The 26,394-nt window shown below is 37.8% G+C and overlaps 1 protein-coding gene across 3 annotated transcripts in view; it reads right to left on the reverse strand.

The window, feature by feature from the left end:
* Positions 1-25,400, reverse strand: part of ETV1 (ETS variant transcription factor 1) — a 65,765-nt gene extending 40,365 nt beyond the window's left edge. The window contains exons 1-5 of one of the 3 annotated variants that reach the window (XM_063152289.1): positions 25,238-25,400; positions 24,518-24,653; positions 23,637-23,724; positions 21,868-21,915; positions 12,087-12,140 (exon numbers count right to left, since the gene is read on the reverse strand). In XM_063152289.1, coding sequence (XP_063008359.1) covers positions 12,087-12,140; positions 21,868-21,915; positions 23,637-23,724; positions 24,518-24,562 — 235 coding nt within the window. In that variant the 5' untranslated portion in view covers positions 24,563-24,653; positions 25,238-25,400. Of the gene's footprint in view, positions 1-12,086; positions 12,141-21,350; positions 21,725-21,867; positions 21,916-23,636; positions 23,725-24,517; positions 24,654-24,762; positions 24,810-25,237 lie in introns of those variants that run through there. The other 2 variants (XM_063152298.1, XM_063152307.1) reach the window with 2 other exon arrangements.
* Between the last annotated feature and the right edge of the window lie 994 nt (positions 25,401-26,394).

Consider the following 26,394-nt stretch of genomic DNA (forward strand, 5'->3'; position numbering starts at 1 on the left):
TTCTTCACAAAGGAAAGTAAGTGTCATTCTTTAACTGGAATTTTCTACAGCTTGTGTGCTAAGACACTAAAACATTCTGCCAGTGTAGCTATTTCTGGGCAGCTAACCCAAGACCCTCTTGCCATGACAGATGCAGCCTCCCCTGAGAGGTGGAGGGGTTCCCAGTTAGTGTGGGAGAGGAAGCACAATATTAGAGGTTGTACGCATTCCGCTTAATAATTGGTTCACCTCTAGAAATCCTCACTTTTAGTGCAAGATATCCCTGATTTGCTTATCTGTGGAGATGCAATTTCTGAAATGCTCATTAGTTACTGAGGGTACACCTGCAGCCTTCTGGAAGTCCTGAAGGCACCACTGAGATAATTCAGATATTTGTAGCCACTTTGCTTCTCATTTCAAAGGACCATGTCAGTCAAAAACTTCATAGTATATTCACTGAGTATATTCAGTGTAGCAACAAGTAAAAAACCCACCCAAAAGGGTAAGACACTAGACTGGGGGGGTAGGGGGAGTAACTTTCAGTAAATATCAATAAAAGATAACCTACTCACTAAAATGCAAAGGTAGACCAATTCCAAGGCAAACTTTTCCAGAGGCTTCTAGTAAATACCTAGGTAAGGCACTATAGGTCCTTTGTCATAAACTGACAGTGTATTTGGGCAGCTGCTACCTGGCTGAACTGCCACACAGTATTAGAAAACTGTCTCTACTCTTCTACCCTCAAGCATGGAACATTCTGGCACAATTGTGGTTAGTTGATCCCTCTTTGCCTCTATCCCCAAAAGATTTTCACTTTCCCGTTAAGAATTGTCTGCAAAGTATTTTCAGGCAGCAGGAGCTGCAGTTACCGAGACAGTTTCTCAACCTCCAAAAGAAGCAATCCCCCAGAAATGCTGTCACAGGCACTGTTTTATTCCAATTTATGTCCCCTTCCTGAGGTGCTCTCCTTCCTTTCCAGACAATTTACCTGTCCAGCTGTAGGAGACTCACAGCTGCAGGCAGTCGAGTGGAAAGTGCTGCCAGAGGGTCTCTGCCTCCTAGCAGGTACCTCCAGGGTAAAAGTGAACCTGCTGACTAATACCAGGGGCACCGGATTACTGGGAAGAATACAAGGAAATTTGCAGAACATTGGCGGGAGGGAGAAGGGAAGGATTAAGCTAGGAGGAGTGAACTGGCTCACTTTGATGTCTGAGGAGAGCAGGTGAGGCAGGACCAGGAGCTCTCCCTGCCCCCAAAATAAACAGAAGCTTAGGGCTCTCTGGAGGAGGAAGTGGTAACCTAATAAAATTCAACCAGCTGGGTTCTGTAGCAATTGAACTAAAACACGTGGATAGCTGAAGATGATTATAGGGAGGGAAAAAAAAATTTCAAAGAATTTTTAATCCCTCTACATTGCATCTGCTACCTCCACATCCACACAGAGAAACAGGGCTGCTCTTCACCTGCATTTGCTTTGTTAAAATCCAGGGAGGAGATCGGGGCACTTGTTCCTACAGCTACTGATAATGTATCTGGCTCCAAAGGCTCCCAGGCACGGTGCAAAAAGAGGCAATCCACCTTTAGAGCTTCTGCTAAAGAGGAAGTTCTTAATGTAAAATCAAGCCTGGGAGAAAACTTAAATTGTATTCCTACCTGGGAATTATCAATAAAGTTAAATGCAAAGAGAAGAGCTGGCAACTATATCAGGCTCTGTGTGCTTTTCTGAGGACAGGATCTCCATTTGCAGCAATTTTCAAAATTTAATTTAAATTGTGAGAGGTAATGGCTAAGCATTGCGTAGTTTCCATTACTAAAATACCCAATAATATCCCAGCATTTTACACATACACACACATGCACACTTTCCACTTCAGGTAACTATGCATTTTGACATATCAGGTCTGGATTTAAATAGTTTTATAGAAACAAAATTATGAAGAAAACTCTAGAAACTATAACAAGCATTTTTACCAAACATAACAATAAACTGTAAAATTAACAATTTTGTATTTTCTATTTATTGTTTTAAAGGTATCATCACCTTGATATTTAGGAAAGATGCCCACAGCAGAAAACAAACAGGAACTGATTCTGCCTCATCTCACCTCTTAAGGAAAAGTTTCAAGTTACATCAGTTTTTATTATCTTTGTTGTTCTTTTCTGATGTATTCATGCAAAGAGCTAACAGCCATCTATAAATGTGAGGGCCACTGATCTTGTTCTTGCAGCTGGACAAAATGTGAAAGAAACTGGATTTAATTGTTGGTTTGCCATAATCCAAACAACCAGTGTCAGAAGATTGATTCTAGTTAGAAGTAGCTCAGCCTCAGGAGCCATAACCAATGCGTCAGTTTGTGTCCCTATAAAAACAGGAATATCCTCATAATACAAGAGCATCCTAATAAAAGATTATCCTTAAGGATAATCATGCTTGTCAGATAGCTACTCAAGTATATGCAAAAGTAAGAGAAAACAATAAATAATGAAATGGACTCTACACTGAGTGCTCTCTAGCATGAATTAAAGAACTAATTTAAAAGATTATTTACAATTTGTTTTTATTTTAGCGACTCTCAATGTTAGGCACTAAAACTGAACAAAACTGCACTTTGAGATTATTTTTAATTCAATTTTGCCTTTAACAATAAGTATATATTCATAAAACAACACTAAGTCAGGGTAGTTAATGGGATGTTTGTTTACATCATGTGGAGAAAGGGACTGTCACCACTCTAAATACATGTACCCTCCATGCTTCAATGTTCAATTTTCACAAATGTTCACCAGTAATAACTCTAACAGATCGCTTTTACAAATCATTCAAGCAAGGCTGGAATCTAATTCTCTATTTCACTACTGCAAAACCTGCAGTCTCCAGTGGAAAAGGTGCGGGCCACTGAAATAAGTCAACAGTAAAATTCAGCTCACAATTTTTATCACTGATTCAACAGGGAAACAAAGAAGCCATTGTCAGAAGTGGTTACGTCTGGGAACATAAAGTCAAGACTATATTTAAGTGGGCCGATTTTCAAAGACTCTTAGCAAAGTGCTCTTTCTGGAGCCAGTGGAAGCTTGACCACCTGCAACCAGGTGCTCGTGCTCAGCACGGATATTTAAGGCTTCTGCTGCTACTTAAAGCATTCTTAATGTATGTGAGACTCGCTGAACATACATTACTAATACACTTGCTGATGCTTTCTGAAGCCAAGCATTCCTAAAGTTTTACGATTATTTTATAAGTGCATACAATCAGTTAGACTGGCAATTACATGTTGTATTTCCTACATGCATGTATACATATATATATATATTCACACACACACACTGACTATATAGACTTGTATTAATCTAGCTCCCAAATTCTAATGCAAAATGCTTGAAACTTTTTGGCTTTACAGAATACTGACAGTTTAAAAAGTCCTTGCTGTCTCCATTTCTCGTATTGCTTTGGCCGTGTGAAATGTTTTAACAGATTGTTAAGTAAGGAAACATTGCATTCAGTTACAGCATGAAGACAGAGTATTAAAAAATAATTAAACTGTTTATCTTTTCTAGGTATACATTATAAGCAGAAAGGAAACAACCTTTGAGCAAAGAGGACCAAATTAGCAAGACTGGGAATTGTTTTTGCACATGTAATTTTTCAAATGTCCTTGATGACGACTCATAATATATAAATTCAAAGACAAAAACCTGGCCAGTCAGTAACCTTCCTATTCGGTGACTGCAGGACTCGGCAGTAAATGTCACTGCTAGAAAATATTTCACTACATTAACTTACTGGCAACCACATTTGCTGAATAAGTTCATAAACAGCCACAGGAAAAAAGACAACCAGAAATAAAGCTGCTAATGATTCACTCTTTTCTAACATGCATAATCCTCAGCTTACAGAAGAAATAAATACGTAAGAATAAAGATATCCTTTACCAAAACAGTTCACTTCTCCATTCACCTCATCAAGGTCATACTAGAATCCAGGAACTGGTAAGAGTAATGTCTTGAAGACAAAGAAAATGAAGAATAAGTGAAGGGAAAAGAAAATAATCCTTCTCAGGGAAAAGACAAGCACACGCCTCGATAAAATAATCAGTTTTCCATTTACAAGTTTAGACTAGGTTTAGACCATTCCTAAAAAAAAAAAAAAAAAAACCACTGGTGACTTCTAAATTTCAAAAGAATTAATAAATATAATAATTTTTGCATATTGATCAGCTTATAAATGGCTTCACTGTATCTACTTCCTAGTACTGAAATGCACAGGATGAAAACAAAAGGACTCAGAACCTGAAACAAGGGCTATTTTTCCTGTAAGCTTACAGAGGGGTACCTCTGTGCTACGTGACACAAATGTGTGTTAAGCATGTCAGTGCTGAACTGACGTCTTGAGGAGTTTCACTCTCTCCTCCTTTTTTTAACTGCTATATCACTTGAAAACTTCACAGCACTCTGTAGGAGAGCCTGATTTCTATCTCCAGTTGCTGAGGCAGCAAGCAGAAATAAAAAGATAAAAAAATTATACAGACCGCAAACACATTTTATGTAAAGAAACATATGTGATATATAAAGTGGATGAACTCAGCTTGCAGACTACCTCCTTATTTTAGACCATTCCAGAGCTTATAGATTTTCAAATCAGTATTTACACTGCTCTTGAAATACAAAACTCATTTTGCAAAAACACTGCATGGAAAGGAGCTTTAGAATAAGGGTTTTGTATCAAAATAGAATCACAAAGACCCTTTGGTCTGCCTTGCTTGGCTTCAGTGTGAAAATACAGCTAAAAGAAGTTTATGCACATTTTAATACAACTGGAAGTGAAAAAATGTTCTAATACGTACACATACTCCTGATGAAATTAACAACTGTCTGGTTTGTAACAGAAATAATGGTAGTCCTAAGAAAATACTGCCGTGACCACAAGTTACAATGTGAGGATCACTTGTATTTCCACAGACGAGACCTCCACAGAAGGAAGGAGGGGAGGCTCCCTCAGAGAGGAAATAGGAGGTTTTTTCAAATCTGAGAATTCAACATTTTGAATAAAATATGTTTAATGTTTTTGTTTTCATGTAAACAGCCATTAGGAAGTGACCTGACAGCCTTAAGAAATTACCATTTGAAAGGAAAAAGGTCTACATGCTTCATCTTTGATCTAGGAGACAGATTTATCACAGGACAGGATGACTGAAGTTTATTCATTAGCTGATAACCTTCACATGCAACCCAAGCCTTTAATCTGCAATAAAGCAGCAGACAAGGACAGGGCTGAAGGAAAGGAAACTAACTCAGCTTGGATGAGCAGGGACATGGCAGTGGAAGGGCCGTGGGCAGACAGGGGCACAAAACCCCGCAGGAAGAGCCCTGTCCAGCTGCCTGGGCTCCCCCATGCCCACACTGCTGGAGACCATCAGCTTCAGATTGGTCCTGGGCAGTTAAACCGGTCTGCATGGGGTGTCTGCTGTCTCTGTGGATGCCCAGAGGTACCTTTCCATTACCAGTAAAATTCACATCACAGCCTGCTGGGCACTCTGAAAGAAAGCTTCCGCTTTAGAAGTTTTAAAAATCAAAAGCTGCGTTCTTGATGGGGGTCTTCTAATTTGTTTCACAGGGCTACTGCCACCACAAGTATTTACATAATCTGTGAGACGTTACCACTACTGCAATCCCGGAGAATCTCAAATCTTTGCACCTTCAAAGCTGGAAATTTAGTATAAAAATACAAGCAGATAAGCAAATAAGCAAAAACTGCTTATTAAAATCAAAGCAAGCCCACAAATTCTCTACTATTAAGATCACAAGTTAAAGGCATTACAGTCGACACTCTCCCTCACAGTAAAACTTTTTCAAGAATCAAATCTTGCAATTATGGTCACAAGTATATGGCAGATTTAAATATTTCCAATAATCTTCTAGAGGAAAAAGAAGAAAACCAAAACCCTTATTAGCACAGGCTAATGCCCATCAATGAGCTACAAAATGAGTTTTCTGAAAGACACCAAATCCTAATTTCTTTTGAATGTGAATTAAGGAAAAAAAAATTGGAAAAGAAAAAGGAAAGTTAACAGGTGGCAACAGTTTCAGTCGGCTTTAAACAAAGGAAACAAGTGCTCAGGGATACAATGAAAGAAGCAAGGCTATCTAAGGCAACTATGAAGGGAGATAAGGTGGTCAGCATCGACTCCTCAGTCTGACCTCTCCAGCTCTTACAACAGCAATTGCACTGGACTGTCTTTGTAAAATGCTTTTGAGATCTCCAGATAAGTGATCATTAAGAAAGCTGTGTATCTCACAGCAGAGTGATACATGCATTTCTGTACCTACTTCAAACCAGAAACAAAGATGTTAAGCAACATGCCCAAGGTCATGCAAAGCTAAAGGCAGGAACAAACCACAGAGCCCCGACTCTCACAGCCCTTAAGAAAGAATCCATCACAGTGGGGCATGCACTAAAAGAAGTAAGCAAATGTCTCTGTATTTGACAACATCTGACCTATGGAAGGAAGTAGTTTCAAGACAAGTGGCAAGAAACAAAACACAGCTGCAGCAAAAGCCCTACCAGGGAATAGCTCAGCACCAGGAATAAGTAGCACCACCTTGCAGGTGGTCAGACTGCCTGCTGTAGCACCACACTTGCAGAGCTACACTCAAAGAAAAGGTTATTCCAGACACACAGACTCTAACTAAAGGCATAATAAAATAAAATAAAATAAAATAAAATAAAATAAAATAAAATAAAATAAAATAAAATAAAATAAAATAAAATAAAATAAATCTAAAAAAAAAAAAAAAAAAAACCACTGAAAAGACGCTGGTGTGTGCAACTTGCCACAACCAAAACGCTACCAACTGTAATTTCTAGAACATTGTGCACTACCAAGACATGACTACCAGCTGCCTATGAAGTGAATCATCACATTAAAAGATGACATTTTTTTTAGTCCACAAAAATCTCTTCTAGAAGCTGCAAAATTAAACTATTCTGCATGAAAACCAAAACTAATACCAGTAAATATACCTCATTTTGACTTCAGTAGACCTGTCAGAACTCCTAGTATGCTGGTGTTTTCTACCTTTATTGTGTGGGGTTTCTTCTCCAAAATATGTCAAAAGAAGGGAAAATTAACCTCTGTCAATTTCTCACCAGCTCTTGCCATACTAAAGCAAGCAGAAAATGCTCTTCTAATTCTGAAATTCACTTTTGAAATTTAAATCACAGAAAGAAAGAGAAAGAAAATAAACCAAAAGAAGCATTTTTAATATGGTAATGTAAAAAAAGAATTCCTTTGTATGCTGCAAATATATAAATAAATATTAAAGCTTTTCCTCATTTAAACTGCATTTGGAATATCCTACACCATTAGTTAAAATGACAGAAGAATACAGCAACCTGAAGCCTATGTAAAGAATCTCTCTTTAACGGGCTTTTAAAGATTGAAGCAGAGCATCTAAAAAGCACATCCCTGAATAATTTAAGATTCCTGGCATCTACATTGAAAGCACCCCTTTACTAAACCTGGAGGAACAAAAAAAGAGGTAAGAGAAAGAATAAAGGTCATGAAAGATCAGTGACAAAATCACTACTAAAAAAAGTATTTTTTTCTATCTTAAAGTTTAATCAGACGTGGAGAAGCATGGATTTTTACAGCCAGCCCTTCCCATTTACTGTCAACAGCTGTGGTCTAACACTAACATTTACCCCTTGGCAGTGGTAAGGTAAGGCTGTGATGATCTCGGAAACAATACAGGAACAAAATAAACAAGAAGGACGGAAAATGATCAAGAAGGTGAAGCACAAGACAAATCCTCATTAACTGAAACTCCGTAGCAAATAAAAGCCAAAATCTAGAATTTATGCTTAATTTTAAATACATAACTAACATTTCAGGGCAAAAGAAATAAAAAAGAGAAAACTCTGAAAAAGTAGATCCATGCAAATACATATTATTAAAACAAAATAAACCATGATTATACTATTAAGACACCAGGCAATCAAGTTTGGTGCCGAGTAATCCCCATTCATAACCAACTGTACCAAGGTCGCGTTACAATTCAGTGTTTTGTTGACAATACCAAGTTTTCTTTGCCAACTACATCTTTTAAACATCAGCAAATCCTACCTACTTCCTCTTGTGTCTGTCACAGAAACCATCCAAACAATGGGAGCAAGTAATCTTCACCTCAACAGCTATTGACTTCAAGCAAACTGAACACTTTATTCATTTTTGCTCCTGGAGTGGAAAGTCCTTGCTGTTCTACAGTATCTGAAAGCCTTGCCACTGATTACAACCAGTTCAGGATCTGGCTCCTCCTCAGTATATGAAAATGGACTTGAAACAATAGGAAACCTTATCTGAGGAAGTTAACACAGGTCACCCTTCTCCAAATGTGAATACTGACTCTATATGGAGGGAAAAACAGCTTAATTAGGTTTTATGAATTGGGTAAGAATTAGGAAAAAGTGTCACACAAAGTATGTTGATTAAAAGACCACACGAAAACCTTTTTAGAGCAAACAGATTTTTACATCTTTGCTTTACACAACTTTTCATGTTATTGTTAAAGAATAGTCATTAGGGAGTTACTTGAATGTTCAGCAAACAAGTGAACTGCATTATAGAAGCAGATTCAGAAAGAGACAAAACCAACCTGCCTAAAACAGAATTTTTGGGAAAAAGCCTGTAGAAGATTCCTCACTCTTTCTGTGGAAGTTTTATTTCTTGTGAGAATGAAATGAAATTGAAAAACTAAGAAAATGACACTATTTAATATGCAATTCAATATTTTTCCAGTATAATTTCAAACAAAAAAAAGTTTTTATACACATTGTTGCCTCCTAGAACTCAAGAATTTCAGTGCTCACAGAAAGTAGAAAGGTACAAGAAACTGCATTTTGTTTCTCAAATTTCAGCCAAACAAGCTAGTTGTTATCTACTCTAAATTCCACTCACTCTAAATAAAATTACAAAAAGGTTCTTTGTGATAGATATGCCAAGTTAAAAATATTTAATAAAAGAGTAAGAGAAGATGAGACTATGATGACAAAAAATTAAGGTTTGAAAGTGCAGTAAATAAGAATTACTAAGATTCTTATGGTAGGAAGGGCCTCTTTCCAGAAACCATAAAGGAGTAACAAAACAAATTTTACTTTTAAACAGCTTAAAGCTTGACATGCTGGATCCTTAGCTAATAGAAATGTGCGTAATTCCAATAACGTCAATAATACCACAAGAAGTTATGCTGGCTGTTGATCTCACCCATAATATCTAAAGCCCACACCTAACTATAAATACACACATTATGTTTGCTTTTCAAAAAGTGATTGAAGTTTAATAGCAAGTCATAATTGAAATATTCATGGGCCCAAGCTAGCTTTGAAGTTAAATCCCTGAGTGGACAAAGTGGACTGTATATCTAATCTAAACTAAATGTTTCCCCTAGTTACTAATACCAGTGCAGTTTCACTAGTTAAAATCATTATTACAGATAATAAAGGCAAAAGCCACAGCACTTTAAGGGGCATTCAATCCTGCTCAGTGCTAGGACGCAGCACATGATCTTGGCATATCAGCTCCTCCACTATCTTCCACATCTTGTTTCAAGAGCTGATTTCTTCAGATCACCAAGCTGGTGATTTCTAGGCAAGAAAATTTTCACCACACTTTTCCAAAACTGCCACTGTTACTGAAGCTTCTTAAGTCTCCTTTTAATGTTTCAATTTAACATCACAACTTTCAGTTTAACAGGACAGATCTGTCTCGGCTTTAAAGCCCCTTTCTCAAGCAATGAAGCTATAAATAAAATGTCATTAGTTTTTCTACCTGGACTGCAGATTGTAACTGTTTCACTGGAACACTTCTGTTTTATTTACACGCTTTGCACATCACATAAACACCCTTATTTCTGTAGCAAAGCACAGTTTAGTTTAGATGCCTTTAAACTAAAGTGGCTGCAACCCCTTCATTGGTATACACTGCCGTCCTTCTTCACATTTGCCTCAATTAAATGTATTAAACACTAAATCTATGACAGCTTGTCCATTCTCCCCCATGTAAAAATAAAAATTAAAATAAATAAAATTAATTTAAGTAGATTTTAAAAAAAGGAAATCAAGTGCTTCTGCCAGACTGCTGCCAGTAATGGGCTCAGTACTGCACAGTTATAGACTATATAGAGCAAGTCATTATAATGGAGTTTGAAGGCAGGCTTGGATCTAGAGAAAACAGTCACAATTGTGCTACTTCTGCAGCGGTAATTTCCCCATGGCTTTGGTTATGTTGATCTCTGTTCCTGTTTTGCAGAGCCCACAGCTACATACATTATATCCAAGTATATGTCTGAAACTCCATAACCTTTGCCAGAGTAACTCTCCAGGAAGCTCTCCTGACCTTTACTTAAGATAAAGAAACCAACTGAAATGAAGAAATAAATGTTCCTTTGATAATACAGTGTAAGCTGTGGCTAAGGAACTTTGAAACACAACAGCATTAATAAAATAGCCATATTAGGAGAATTTCTTTATCACTAAAAGCAGTGGCCAGCTTCAATAGGGCTTTTCATAGTCCACAAATTATTTTCCAAGAATCATTGACTTGTTGTGTAACGATAATTGCGGGTTAATAGAAGCCCCAGTTGAACTTTGTACTCTTACACAAAGGCATATGCATGAATGACTATATTTGGACACAGATCCATATGTAAAGTAACATATCTAATTTTCAATGTATAGATTGTTCTCTCTTTTGTATTATAATTTAATTTTTTTTTTAAAAGTCTTTGAAGACAGAGGTAAAAAAAACAAAACCTCTGTTATAAAAGGCAATTTTCAAAGTTTAAAAGTGACCATGATTGTTGGTTAGCATATGTACAGGAACTTTAACAGAAAAACTAATTTAAATTGTTGCTGTGCAGGGATACTATCCTGCACAGCAACAATTCCAGGGGATTAAAAAAAAAGTGTGGGCTTTTTTTTGCCTCACAAAATGCTGTTATGAATACTCTCAATTAATTCTTCTTAAAACAGCTACTTAATAACTGGAAAAATAATCTAAAAGATTTATAGGAAAATTCAGTAAGTGTGATTTTTTTTTTTTGGTTTAAAGACAATTTAAATGCAATTCTTCCTAATCTCTCTATATTAATCTTAATATTTCAGTATATGAATGCCATGTTTAACAGCTATCTGGTTTAGTGAACTGCAGTAATTCACTCCAATAGGATAAACTATTTAAGTTATTCAGCAAAATGGAAAAGCTACCATGTGCTCTGCTGCAATCAGCAGACACTGTTTAGAACAGACCTCTGATGACGGGGAGAAGCCTTGCTATGAAGAACAGAACTACAAAAAGAAGCTCCAAGAAGCCTGTGACTGTCAGACGTTTCTCATGCTATGCCCTTGCAATCACCCAATACCACAGAACATCAGGTACAGCAAAACGGAGCCAGTATTTAACTGAATAGGAGCATTTTAATAGGTAAAGGCAAGACTTGAGGGGTACAGGCTGATAAAAATAAGTTTAGACTCTTGTTAACTAAGTAGAAAACAATGCAAAGCAACCAGCTTAACATAACTCCTGTTCTCACCAATTAACTCAAAGGAAAATATTGTTTGAGCAAGAAAATGCCACATGCTAAGACAACTTTAGAATGCTTCAGCTGTGGCTTTATTTGACTGATTACATGGAGAATTTTATTTATTCTTTCATACACAAAACGTGTCTAGCAGCCTGACTTCTGCTCAGCAGAGATGCATCCTCCGTCCCACAGTATCTGATCTGTGCTGGCTAAAAAGCTCCTCTGCACACTCTACAGACAAAGAAACTCCTTCCACCTCCACAACCTAAGGTTTCCGTGCTTCCCTGGGGCTGTGGGTGGAAATGCAAGGGAAGGGCCCCATGCTAAAGGTTATACCTTCAGCCCAAAGAAGTTCTTTTGGCTGCACATCAAAACGCCGCTTGCTTTATCTACTCATCACACTGATGTCACCGATCAGCAAAAGGAGCTATCACATGACCACAGATGACAAAATAAATAACAAATATGAAGATGCAGATATAAATATACAAATATGTATATTTCAAGAAAGTGATGATTTGTAGTATACTTACAACTTTCAGCCTGATAGTCTGGCACAAACTGCTCATCATTGTCAGGTACCTGAGCTGAAGAAAGGAAAACAAAAACAAAACAAACAAAAACCAAGAATTAAAATAAGCCATTAAAGCATAAATAAAGACTCTTGTGCTTAATTTAAAGCACAGTCAAATTTAAAATTATGATTTTTTGTTTCTTCATTGTTGGGTATGAAAATCAGGCAAGCGTATCATTTTAATATCAGATAAGCCCTGGGGTGAAGCTGTGTGGTGCAGCGTGAGTCCAGAGAAGTCCTGGCACAGAACAATGGGAATGGGAGGATGTGGGGACTCACTGGCCCTGCCTCAATCCCTGTACCAGGATCTGGACCTACCAAGCCACTGGCAAAACTCATCAGTGCTTATTTTCAAAATATCTGCACATCAAGTCCACATAAAACCAAATCCCACTGATTAACACCAATGCTTCTTTAACCCGAAACTACCACACCTTTGGCTTAGTTAAAAGTGATTCCAATTGTTTGTGGCAGTCAGCCAACACAGTAGGGATTTTCTGTTATTGTTTTAAATATTCAAAAAGAACTATTTTACCAGACCACAGAATTTCTAGTTCAATGACAACATTTCAGACATCAAAAAAGATTTAGTTAAAACAAAAATCACGACTAACATCCATTTGCCTTTTGTAAGATCGTCTTTGCTTTTAGGAAACTTCCATCACAAACCTGAGCTATTAAATACAATCATTTCACGGTCTGCTGATAGATAATTTTGCTCCTCTGGTACCACATTTCCTTTTCGTTGTATATCTAAGACATTATCCATCTCTCAAACTGTGTGGTAAACTCATTTAAACCATTTAAGCTGAAATAGCACTAAACGTTTATTATAGATGAATACATTCAAATAACTGCAGAACATTACACAGAAGCGGCGTCCTCAGAGCATGACTGTTTCTGGTACACCAAGAGAGATGCAGCTTATCTTCTCTTAACTTTGTCATCTTTTCCTCAACATCCACACCAACTGGAATCGCCGCAGCAAAGCTGCGTAAAATTCCCGTTTAAAAATACTTTCCGCAGTTCTTGTCCAAAGACAAGCAAATAATTCATACTATCTTAATTAAAAGTTAACATCTGCCATGATCTGGTTACCCAATAACATTTGAAAGGTAAATGCTGCTTATATAATCTTTTATCGAAACTGTGATTATCAAATGTTCTCAAATATGTTAATTGATAAAATGTGACTTTCGTGCCCTTCAGAACATTTTCTAGTATAGGAAATGCATGTTCCCCATTATATATGTGCAATTTCTACTAGTTTTTATATAATTTGAATTAAAAATATATATTTAATTAAAATTACTCACAATTATTTTGAATGTGCATTACACTGCTCTTCATGGACCAGACCTCCACTCCTTTACTCAGGAAATATTTCTAATGACTTAACTGGAAGTTTTTTTCCTGGGTAAAGAGTTCAGAATCAGGCTCATAATACTGAAAAATTATTTGTTCTGGGTTTTAAAATAAAATTAAAATCCTACTCTCTTAATTGCAGCAAATACCCCTTAAAAGCAAATGACCTTGGAAATGTGCAAATACAGATTTGAAAAGAAGTGTGAGATAAAGACACTAAGTGTAATTAGCCTTACTTTGAAAAAAAAAGCATAGCTACTGTTGCTTTGTTGCTCGGGTTTCTAATTAAAAAAAAAAAAACTGAACAAAATCAAACCTGACTGTAACTCATCCTTTTATAATAAACCAGTACCTCTGAGCATACATTGGCTCCTCAAAATTTGAAGTTGTATAAAACACTACCAACCCAAATATACCCAGTATTTTGATGTATTCAATTTCTCTTTCTTCTAGAGAAACCACACAAGTTTTACCAAGAAAAATCTGATTATGAAATCAAGGTCTTCTACTTAGAAATCAGTACCTAAGATTTCTAATAAGTCCACTTGTTTTTGAAGCATCTGTGAGTACATTCAGAGTTAAAGTAATTGAATCAAGTCACTTGTTTACAGAAGACACATCCCACACATTTTTCTTAAGCCACACACCATTTTCAAATGCAGCAGGGAGACTAGCAGGATTAATTTTTTAACATGCACCTGCATTTCATATATACATGTATATGTAGAGATATATATATATAAAAATTTGTGAATCTAAGATATCTTTGAAAGCCTCAAAGAAAACAAAACCCCCTTCTGTTTAAATAAAGAGGCTACATTTAGTGGTTGCAGAACAGGGATAGAAATCTCATATAACTTTCCAGAGAGCATCCTCCGTGCACTGGACAGCTTCACCAGTGCTTCATTCTGGTTTTATCAGTTTAATTTGACTTAGTCCAGAAAAAAAATCCGCTGTAGAGATTTATGTATATATCAGTAAGTAAGGTCCTTTTTTTTCCCAGCCATAGTACTCTATGAAAAAAATAAAATATATCTGGTTGAACTGTCATAGAAACTACTACATTTCTGCCATTACCACTGATTTGCTCTTGTTTATGGAGTAAACAAGAATAATGTACTTTATTCATGGATCTCCAAAATTTATGAAGGCGTATTTAATAGAGACGGAGCGCGTCATTTTATCGGCACTTTAGAAACAGGTGGAGACTATGCTGTCAAAATTTACTTTAAATGCAATATTAACATAGCCTTAAAAGCCTCTGTAGAGAAAGGAACAATGCAAGTTAAAGAGTATTTAAAACCCTACCAAATATAAATATAACAAATAACAGCAAGCAAAACATTCAAACTAGGAACATGCATCTCCAACTGGAATGCAAATTTAGTAGCATAAGTACCTTAGAAATGAACCCATAAGCCTATATGGAGAAATTAAAAGGACCTGCTAACTGGTGGAAATGAGTACTTATTTCTTTCACTTAATCTGATATTATTCCTAAACTAGCAAAACTGAAATTGCGTACGCTCATCCTGCTGAAACGCAAGCACTCATCGTCATGCAGAGGCCCCTTCCACCAGCATCTCGCTGTGAGATGCTGCATCATCGGGACACATCATCCCATCGCTCAAGCAGAGGAGGGCTTTTCTACCTGGATTTTGGATAATCACAGGTAGATTTTGCAGCAAATTAAATAGGCAGGTAAAGACACTTCAACATGAATGTCTGAAAGGAAAATGTAACTTGCAGCGTCACAACTGTCTACACATTTATCTACATGGCCATTCATTTCCTCTTTTATTCATAAATACTGCAACTTAGCAAGGCCACTATAAAAGCTTCTGTTAACATACACAAGACACAATGCAGAAATCAGCAAAACTTGTTTTTTTACTTTGCCATTCAGAGGGAAATTGAAAAAAGATATCTGAAATGATCACCCATCTGAATGAGAACATTTCCTTGAGCTACTTAATTAAGGGGGTCTGAGAAGGCAAGTATATTCCAAAAGGCTGATAAAAGGTTTTGAAGGATATTAAGCACGTGGCTTTTACTGCTTATAGCAGAAGCAGCTACATGAGTTCATTCCACATTCAGAGCCATCAAGTCTCAGACTCCTGAAGCAGACAACATCTGCAGCATAAGCTATCCAACTCAGCCTAGAATATTACCAAAAGTTTTTTTTTCCTTCTGACTATAGCTATAATGTCTCAAGAGGATTTGGAAAGCATGCAGAAATTTAAATTACGATCTTGAAGATGTTATCAGTTTAGGTTTTACAGTTTCACTACCTACTGAGATATGCAAACATTCACAGCACAAAAATACTTAATGCTTGTTTGTAGTTTTTAAAGCTTTAAACACTCTTTGAAAGGCTGAACTGACGGCTCATTTTGCAAAGGGAAAGCAATTTGGAGGGAAAAAAAAAGTTTAGAACTCGGGCCTGTTAGCTTGCTTTCATTGCAAGTAAACAAAAAGTCCCCATTAACAAGCATCCAGGACAAAAGGAGTTAATATTTAATTAAAACCAGCTCTATCCACTGTAACAATGACCTGGAGCCAAACAAGGCAGAAGATGTATGAGTCATTCTTTCTGCCAGTGAATGAGACAGCTGATCTCCGAAGCAATTCCTCAAGACAAGCAGTCAGAACTGGAGTTCTGCCTCCATTCACAAAAACACAGTCCAGCATGAACCATGTGGCCCCAACCACAAGCTTTTCATGTCACACCCTTCCAGAAAGCTACAGCAAAGTAAACTTGAACTTTAGGCATAAACACAGTGATTTCACTGCTTTGTCTCAAGATGCAGCACAGACCTGCTGAGGAACGTTATTTAATAAATGAAAAGTTAAGCAAACTATAAAGGGCTTAAACTTAACTCTTCCTTCTCCCACTCACCAACTGCTTCCAAAAGCTCAGCTGCACTCCAGAGAAAGGTGTTCTTGTTTAAAAAAAAAAAAAACAAACTGGAAACAGTCCAGAAAAACAAGAAGCTGAAAATGCTTCACTTAAAACTTTATTTTGGGTAGCAGAACACTTCCTGCGGTACTGTGTGCTCTGACCTCATGCTTCACTTTTAGAGCTAAGAGCAATTAGCTTTAAAATATCCATCATTTATTCAAAGTGGCAAAAGAAATTGAAATTGACAGGAAATTCTATATGAGCAGTAGTATTTTGGCCTTAGCTAAAATAAGACTTTAGCTTCAAAAGTAATGGATCTACTGAGTTTTCTTTGATTCATTGTCAGTTCTGAATATCTGAAAGATTGGCTAAATTGTAAGTATTCTGCAAGAGCTGGGGTGGGGGGGGTGTTGGTTGGTGGCTGCACTTTTTCCACGGGAACAACTGCTTATAACAAAGAAGCACTGGGAAGGTAAAACAGTGATAAATTTCAAGATGGTAAAAAAAATTATTACCCATAAGCACTGGATTTGCTGTCAAAACAACCCCAAACCCTTTTTACATAACGTGAGATGCTCAGACTAATAAACTTAAATGCACTTCCAAACTAGTTCCAGATCTCAAAATTCTTCCTTATGTGAATAATCCCTAGGAATATGAAGATGGGTTTGCAGAATCTGCTCTTCATTTGCTGCTATACTAAAAATGAGAAAAAAGTTAGTTTTAAAAGGAGTTCTCACATTTAGTATTTTGCTACATGTCTCATGGTTAGCAAAACCCTGTCCGCATTTGAAAATTATGATTTTGAATAAAATTATTTACTTTACTAGCAAACAAAAAAAACACGAAAAAGTTTATTGCTATGCAGCCTTTCAGACTTGTAGATTTTTGGTGAGTTTATTTCTTTTGGATTTTTATTTTAATAACATCCCTTTCCTTCATTTTTGCCTAATCTAACTATTCTTTTTTTTAGTGCAGATATTTATAATCATGAGCTGTATTAGAAAATCAAATCTATCAGATCACTGGAGTCCACAAAAAAAAAAAAAAAAAAGAGAATAAGATATTCTCTGTATTACAAACTGAAAGTGTTTTCACTTCTTTTAAGAGTGTTTCTTCCTGTCAGGCAGATTTCAGTCATGGAGGTACTAAATTACAATTTCTTGACTCTTACTGCTCCTATAAAAATATGGACAGCTCTTGAATGTGGCTACATACCATCTGCCTTGCACTGGCTAAATTTTACAACTTTTTGGGAGAAAAAAGCTAGTTAGCCAGATTAAACAAAGCCACTCCAACTAGAATAATATTTGAAGATCCAGTACTCTCTTTTATTAAAAGCAATCCTTCAAGACCTAGAAACTATTTCCTTTCACACCTCCTCATTCAAGAAACAAATGACAAGTCAACACTTGCTTAGACATCACTGCAACACTGGTGGGACCTTCACATCAGGAGAACAGAGGGAAGAAACTTATTTCCTCAAGTTCATTCCAAAGCTGGCCAATAATTATTTGAGAGAAATTGCTTACTTTCAGATACTAAGAAGTGGCTTCTGAATACCAGTAGCTGAAGAAGCCATCCCCTCAATTTAGCAGAGTTGCGGCAGAGGCACGAACCCGATACCAGTAGCAGTTATTTCAGACCCCTTTCTGTTTACTTAATCTTTTTGTATGTTTTACAAATCACACAAAGAATGTTATATTTTAGTTTTTAGTGTATTGCCATCTGAAAAGCTTATTAACTTGCTCCAAGAAGCAGATCTAGCGTATAAATTTATTATTTGTCTTCACTTGGGATGCCTTTTATGTATCTTAAACAAGCTGTAGGAGAAATAAGTGTCTAAATAATATTTTTTAAAAATTGGAGTTCTTTGTTAATCTAGTATTCCCCAAAACCAAATGCTTTCACCATAGAAAGGAGACACTCACTCACTCACTAACAATTTGTTCTCTCTACATTTTGTTCCACAAGTAGGTAGAGTTACCATGACAAGATAACATTAGATTAATATTTTAACCACTTTTTTCCAGTCACCGAACAATTGCTACCTGACAGAACCAATCTGATTCCAAACACATGGAATCAATAAAGTCATTTTATAGTATTATCATGTCAAAATGTTGCCACTGAGTTATTTAAATATACATGATAAAATCCAAATAATATTTGTCTTGATTAGCAATAGGCAAGTTTAACTATTTCAAGGTTGAACATTGAAAAAATTATCAAAGGCTTCCCATTTTCAATTTCTAGCATGAGAAAACTGTTATACTCTATCTTCTGTCTTGCATAACAATTGACACAGGGCAATCTTAGAGTTGTTTTACATCAAAATAATTTAGAGTCTTTCTTACGTATATAATACTACACAGAATAAGAAGTAAAACTCATTTCCATAAAAATCTACTATGCAGCTAGTGGAATACATTTGTGAGCTCTCTGTAAGTAGTATTCAGCTTGTTAATTATGTAGTAATAAAATATTAAACAGGTTACACAAATTGTTTACATTTGGATTAATTCTTTAATACAAGTGAACCTCCCACCATTTTCAAGAGGAAAAGAATACACATATTTTCTGTTTACTTGTTTACCACCAACTTGTCACAGGTGACACTAGCTGTAAAAATCTTCAGGCTAAAATATGTGATGCAATAAGGACAGCTTCAAGAAAAGCAAAACAAAGAGAAATCCACAAGCATTATTTTTGTGTGTCATAAAATGCAACTCACTTTCTTCTCCTAACAAATAAGTATATTTTTGACCTGGTTACACCCCAGTGGGGATCTGAACTTGCGGGAGAAACCTGGTCAGCTGCCACTGCTTTTCTTAAAAAGGGTCAAGATGTTTTAAAATTTCATGGTCATTTCCCTGGCTCCAGAGCACTATGAAAAGAAATATGTAAACAGAAGTGATGCTGCCAAATTGGCAGACTTCTAGCCTAGGAAGGTCCAGAAGAACATAAATGGACACATCTAGCAATGGGTAAACAAGTCTGATTTCAAAATCTGTTTCCTGGCTAAGCTCATCCGTATAGACATTTGAGCAGAGCTACAATGCCCTCAAACACCAGCATATTATAAGGAGCAACAGAAGTTGTTAAGGGTGGTTTTTTATTTTTTTCGATAAAACTTTGGGATGAAGCTAATAGTTCAATATTTGATGTTGTCATCTTAACTTTTTATTTCAGTTTTAGTTTAGCCTTATGAAAAGCTGTGCAAAGTTTGTTTCATGAAACAGCTCAAACCACGGCATGGCCCGAAACAGAGATTTCTAAAAGTATTTCTAGAACACTGCAAAACCTGTAATATTTAGTTGAAATATAACGTGGACAAATAGTGTTATTTAGGTTTATTTCTTTCTGCTATGTAAAAAAAAAAAGGAACTTTTTTTTTCATTTTTAAATATTTCTCAGATTATTTTATCTGCCTTTATAAAGGCTTTTCAACCTAGCTGACATGGGACTAGACACCTTGTCTCTCAAACCTATCTAAATTTATTCAGTGAAATATTCTCTGATAAAGAGGTTAAAAGGCTCTCAAACAAATGATTCTAGTCTAAAATAAGCAGTGCCTTCAGAAAAAAAAATTGCCATTACATTAATTTATGTACCTATGGAAGTCATCAAATTTCAGTTTTAAATTCTGCATTATTTTTCCAACTTCCATTATTATCTGCACATGCATTAAGAATCTGCCTGCATTTTTCTGACTTAAGATCAAAGAAATTTAACCATTTTTCAGAAATAAAACCATCCATGCCAGTGAAACAATCAATCTGAAAGTTAACCTCTAAATTAAAATATAGTATCTTTTGAGTAGCACTTTAAATGTTTCTGATTGCTATCATGAATGAGATGATACAATGTAAAGAGCTCCTTAGGAAAATCACCACAGGGAGACAGCTACAGCTGACCATTATACTACAAAAAGGATCTTAGTTCAGGACAGCCTGTTTTCAGTTATTAGGGAAGAATTTTATTAGTTCATAAAAATATATCCTCTGTTCATTAATTTCAGGAGGGGTTTTTGATTATACACAGAATAACCCCATAGTAAAACTAACACTAGCAGAATAAAAATGTCATCAAAATAAACATTACCCCACAACTTACTAATAGGTAAAGAAACCCCACAAAAAGCTGTTAAAACAGAATCAGGGTATAAACAAGCAGTCAGCAACATTTCCCTTTCTATGAACACTAACAGCAAGCATTTCACCCCAACATCCCTCCTTTAAAACAAAAACTAAACAAAACAAAAAAATCAAAAACCAAAAAAACCTCAACAACAACAACAAAAAAAAAAAAAAAAAACAAACCAAAAAAATCAAACACAGAACTACTCTTCTAAAAACAGCTATACATAGTCCTGTCCAGGAAAAAACTTAAACATATGTGAATACTCACATTCATTTAAATCAGGATGAATCTGGAGAGATTATTTTAACTTGCATCAAATTTATGTCTATTTCAGATGCACAAGTTTACATAAAAAACTGACCAGAAATATTGAGAAGAGATAATGCAAAAAAATCTTTATGCTTCAAATAAACAGTACTGCAAATATCAAAGAAAAAAAATCAGAAAATGTTGCTGAAAACAAATAGACTTGAACAAGCAAAAATGTACCTTGCAACTTGTTAAAGTTCTATTGCAGCAGCTCATTTTTGTTACTGTTAAATGAATATCTCAACAACTGCTCGAAATTCAGATTTGTACATTATTGTTCTTAAACCTTTTCTCTTCACTAGAATGTGCTCTGCAAGATTATCTGAAGTACTTAAAAGAGCATGCATGTGTAAAACAGACCGATGTTAGTTTTCTAATCACCCGGTAGAGAATCTCACAACTACAAATACAAAGACAAAAATAACATGCAAAATATTTACAGGTTTCTGAAAAAAAAAAAAAAAGAAAGAAAGAAAAAGTACTGGTTAAGCATTTCATACACACCTAATGTTCTGTGTTGTGAACAAGGTGGAAAGAAGACACTTGCACTTAAATCTTGAAGCATCCCGTCCCGATGAACCCAGAGAAACTAATTTCTGCCATCAGAAAAGTACTCCACCAGAACACCAAATAATTATATGTGCTGCTGAAAAGGAAACAGCAAGCCCAGTTCTGGCTGTATGTAGTCTCTCGAGGTACAATAATATAAACCTGATCAATTGCAATTAAAATCTGAACAGAGGCTTAGAACTTGAAGTCTTGGTGCATTAGTTCTTGCCAAAAGCAGATGTGATTGTGAGCTGGAAGCAATTTCTCCTGGTAATTTGTGATGACACTGGGTAGAGCAGCCCCAGAGTCCCCAAAGACAAACTCATCAGAGGCTCTAATGTATGCATGACACATGAGGTGGCTCTTTTAGAGCTCAATTAATTGGGCTGAACATTAAGACAGCAAGTTCAGGACTTTTTTTTTCCCCTCCAGAGTTGTTTTTCCTCTTTTTACAAGCAGTTTTTTCCCTTACCTTCTGCAAGCCATGTCTCCTGTAATTGGCTCAGATCTTGAAAGAGTTCTGCAAAAAGATAAAGACATGGATAAAATTTTATCTCTTCAAAAGATTAAAATAGGTTCAAAAATATATTTTTCCTTAAGAGCAATATACATCAATTCTGGTTTGGCAGTCAAGTGCACAGAAAAAGCAGGCATTCTGAGGCATCAGTTACTGATTTTTCTACACCTATTAAAAAAACCCCAAGCACTTACTGTATTTTCAGCTCCTGAAATAATAACCAGAATCTTAACAGAGCTCTGTAGTATAAAAGGCTCATTCAGCAACACATAGAAAAGTTAAAAATCGTAACATTTCTTACAGGTGAACAATTTCTTCTTATACAATTCAGGCCTCCTCCTGTAATATCTGCCCCAGATAAAGCTTGCTTGGACTTCCACAGTTCTGCCTGAGCAACAACTGAGAATTTTTAATAGTAGGGTCATAACTATCATATAAAAATTCTGAAGCCGTGACCTGAGATGCTGCAATAGCAAAGAGAAATGGGAAATCTTTTGTACTTCCCCTAATGTTTTACTTCATATGACATGAGAACCACCACTATTTCCTCTATGCTGTACTCACTGCACTTCTTTAAAACTAAAACCACCTTCTTCATGGACTGAATTTTGCAGCAGCTTATCTTTTGCAATGCACTGAAATCAGGTACTTATGATGGGTGTAAAGCAGAGCAGCATTTAGCTTACTTGCAAGCCTCAGAAACTCAGTTACGAAAATTCTGTTTGCCAAGACTAAGTAGGATATTTGAACTAACAAATGGTTTATTTTTAATTTACTGTATTTTGAGAGAGACTTCCTCTTTTATGAATGCTGACAGATAACTATTTACATATACCTAAGTGACAGAGGCTATTCATTTATCCTGTGTACTGATACCCTACATGCACATTGGGAAATGATTTAACTGAAAATCAGAAAGTTGCTTGTTTTTGAATCTACTTTTCCAGGCAAGTATGGACTTTGAAAAGTGTGTCAGTGTGTTCTTACCCTGATAAGATTTACATAGGGGTAAGTTATAGGCCTCTACATATCTTCCTGTAGGTCTCGTGTACTTTCTGGGCTGTAGGCGTAGCATAACACAGCCCTTGTAACCTAAAGAAGTGTTAACAGCTACAGCTCTCAAGCTACAGTCCTGGGTGGCTACTGATGGGACTAAGTTACAAACCTCTGGGCCTCCAAAACTTTCTCCACCCTGGGTTCTCTTAATCGAAATTCCCTGGATTTTTAACCCTGTCAGTGTCATACAACAAGAGAAACAGGCCAGCAGGCACCAGAGCCCTGACTATACAGCAAAGCTGGTGAAAATCAAATCTCCACACCCAAATTATCTCACTCCTGCTACCACTAGTGAAGATATACCAGGGAAAAGGACGTTAAAAGATGGGAGGGATGAAGACTGCCCTAAATATGAAGAGGCTTGATGGTGAAAACCCAGGTGCCATGATTTGTGTCAGATGCCGCAAAGGCTTGTCCTCGGTGCATGACATCCGTGTGCCACATGTGCACAAAATGCAACAGGGTAAGTCAAGGAAAGACTTTCAACTTTAGAAATTTATTGCCTTTGCCAGTTTGTTTTGCATTAGTAAATGTAGTTTTCTTGTCTTGTTTATTCAGATTGATCTAGATATATTTATCTCCAAAATAAATAAATAAAGAGCTCTCCAAAAGCTTCTCTGCATTAGTAAGAAAAGGGGGGGGGTGGGGGGGGAACAACAAGCCCTCACCTTCTGAATCATGAGCCAGGTCTCTGTTAATGAATTTTCTTTTCCTGACATTTGTCGGTCTCTCATTACAGTTTCTCCCACGCGGATTCTATAAACAGGAAAGATCAGTTACTTTAGAAATCTGAGGTTTGAGATTTGGTTGGGTTTGTTTTGGGCTTTTTTAATTAATCAGGAATATGCAAAGTTGGCGTAAATTCTTTATATTTTCAAACAGGGACTTCTTGCCAGCCTTCAATTTCTAACAAAAGATATTGCTGAGCACCTAATATCCTCCCAAAGAGTCCTATATCTAAATGCAACACATTTCTATCTATCTATGTAGGCATCTATTTGTACAATACATATATAATGTGCTCAAGCAGCAACACAATGCCAATCGTATTTTTAGCATCTAAAGTATACAAACCTACACAATAGCCCATAAATCCCCATAGCATAAGCTATGCAGGAGAACCCAGACATGAAATTATAATAGATTGCTTTGTTTCCCTGCGTTACTTATAAAATTGTTTGCAAAGTCCTGAAAGAAAAAAAAAAAAAAAACAGAGAGGGAAAAAAAAAGGTTAATGTTTGCCTCAACTTCATTCTTTTGAACGTTGCAGGCAAACGCAGCCAGAAACTTTGAATGCAGCTGCTGCTGCTCTCGCCTCCCTCATCCGCTAATCATGTGCATGATTTTTTAATCATCCCAAAACTGTCTTTAAAAGAACACGATGCTTTATTGCAATAACTAAGAAGATAGGCTCATCTTGCAAGCAAAGCTCCCAGATGAAGAGTCGCCCCTACAGCCGTAACAAAGCAGAGACTGTGTCTGTAAAACTCCCCCACAGAAATAAGTCGGAGTCAAGTTTATAAACACCAACTTTGAACTGATCACTCACATTGGTGACCATGTAAGGCACTTGCTGGTCATAAAATCCATCCATTCTGCAGCTCTTCCACGAGTCTTAGCTCAGTGTTTTTTATTTACTGGGCATTTGATCTGGAGATTTCCTCGGGATCTGGACTCCAATCAGCCTAGAGGGGAATACAAGATGGCTTTTAGATTTAAAAAAAAAAAAAAAAAAAAAAAAAAAAAAAAAAAAAAAAGAGAGACAGCATGAATGAACTGCTTGCATTTGCATACCTAATTAACCTCAAAGAGTCCCATTCATAAAAACAACCCTCCCTTCTCTGCCTTCACCTGGGTTACACGCTCCTGCCAGCAAAGCGCGGAGCACAAGCCCGCGGCGGCGGCGGCGGCCGGCGGGGCGAGAGGCAGGGCTTTATTTACACTGCGCGCCGCGCCCGCGGGCGATCCGCGCCGCCGGCAGCCCCGGCTCTCGCAGCGTGTGCTCAACTCGTAATGGCGAACGCGGGGCTCGCCGCGCACCTCGCGGCGGCGGCGGCGCCCGGCGGCCACGCACTCACCGCCCTCACACACACACACACACACACACACACACACACACACAGACACAGACAGACAGACACACGCACGCACAGACACGGCCCCCCCGCCCCGCGCACCAGCCACCTTCTCCCACAGGATCGCTCCCGCAGCCCCGCTGCCGCCGCGCAATCCTGCGGGGCGGCGGGCAAAGTTGCGGGGGAAGACCCACCTGAAGGCCACGCGCGGCGATCGGCTGCAAAAAAATTCCCTCCAAATTTAATAAAAACATTAATTATTCCCCGGCACTTCCCCCTTGGAAGCCGCGAGCGCCACTGACAGAGCTCAATCCCGTGGTTTTTCCTCTCCTCCTCCTCCAGGGGCCCCCGAGCCGCGCCGGCGGATCCCCGCCGCCCATTGGCTCCCCGCGCCCCCCGCCGGATCGCCGATCGCCGCGGCCCGCCCGCCCCGGCCCCGGCCCCGCCGCCCCGCCCGGCCCCGCGGGGGGCGACTCCGGCCGCGGCCCCGGCCCGCGGGGCAGCGCCTCGGAAGCGGCGCCCGGGGCCCGCCGGGATCCCGCCGCGGGCACGCCGTGTCCCCTGCGCCCCCCCGGGCGGCACGGCAACCCCTTCCATTCACAAAAATTTAAATTATTTAAAGAAAAAGTTTCGCCCGCCTGACTCCGTAAAGCGAAAGGCGCCCCCCGCGCACACGCGCGCCCTTTCTGGCGGCAGAGCTGCCCCGCAAAGCGCCCGGAGTGAGCGCGACCAGAGGCACTTGGTACCGTTTTGTCCGGAGCTGGTGGCATCCCGGGGCTCACGGGTGCTCTCGGTTTGGCTTTTTTTGTCGGCCCTGTTTGGTTGGTGGGTTTGGGGTAGGTTTTTTTTGGTTCTTTTTCTTTTTTTTTTTTTTTTTTTTTCATTGAATCATAGAAAGCAATTTTTATTTCTACGAGGATGACATAATTTCAAGGTTTTGTGGACAGAATTTGGCAGCACCCATACACCGGATCTAGGGCAATTTTTGGTGTAGTGGTGCCAGGACCTACCAAGGTCAGGACTTCTGAGGACTTCTCTAAGAAAGCAAGCTTTCTGTTCTTTGGACAGAGCGGCTGTTGGAAGGCTGTGTCCAAAAACTCTTGCTTTTCTGAACTACCAAGATGCACCAAAGGAGATTTGTGTGGTTTCGTAACAGCTATATTTGTCCTCCCTTTGAGCAGTAAATTCCAGGTATCACAACAATCAGGTGGTAAATTTAGGTATTCATGACGGCGTCTTGCTGTGAGATACAAAGTTTCAGGTTTCTATGTCTGATGTAGTTCAGCATTTAACAAGTAAAGCCCCAAAGCCAGCAACTCGGCCATTTCTGAGGCCTCACTTTGTAGCTGAC

Source organism: Melospiza melodia, chromosome 1, assembly GCF_035770615.1.
Source record: "Melospiza melodia melodia isolate bMelMel2 chromosome 1, bMelMel2.pri, whole genome shotgun sequence".
NCBI lineage: Eukaryota > Metazoa > Chordata > Aves > Passeriformes > Passerellidae > Melospiza > Melospiza melodia.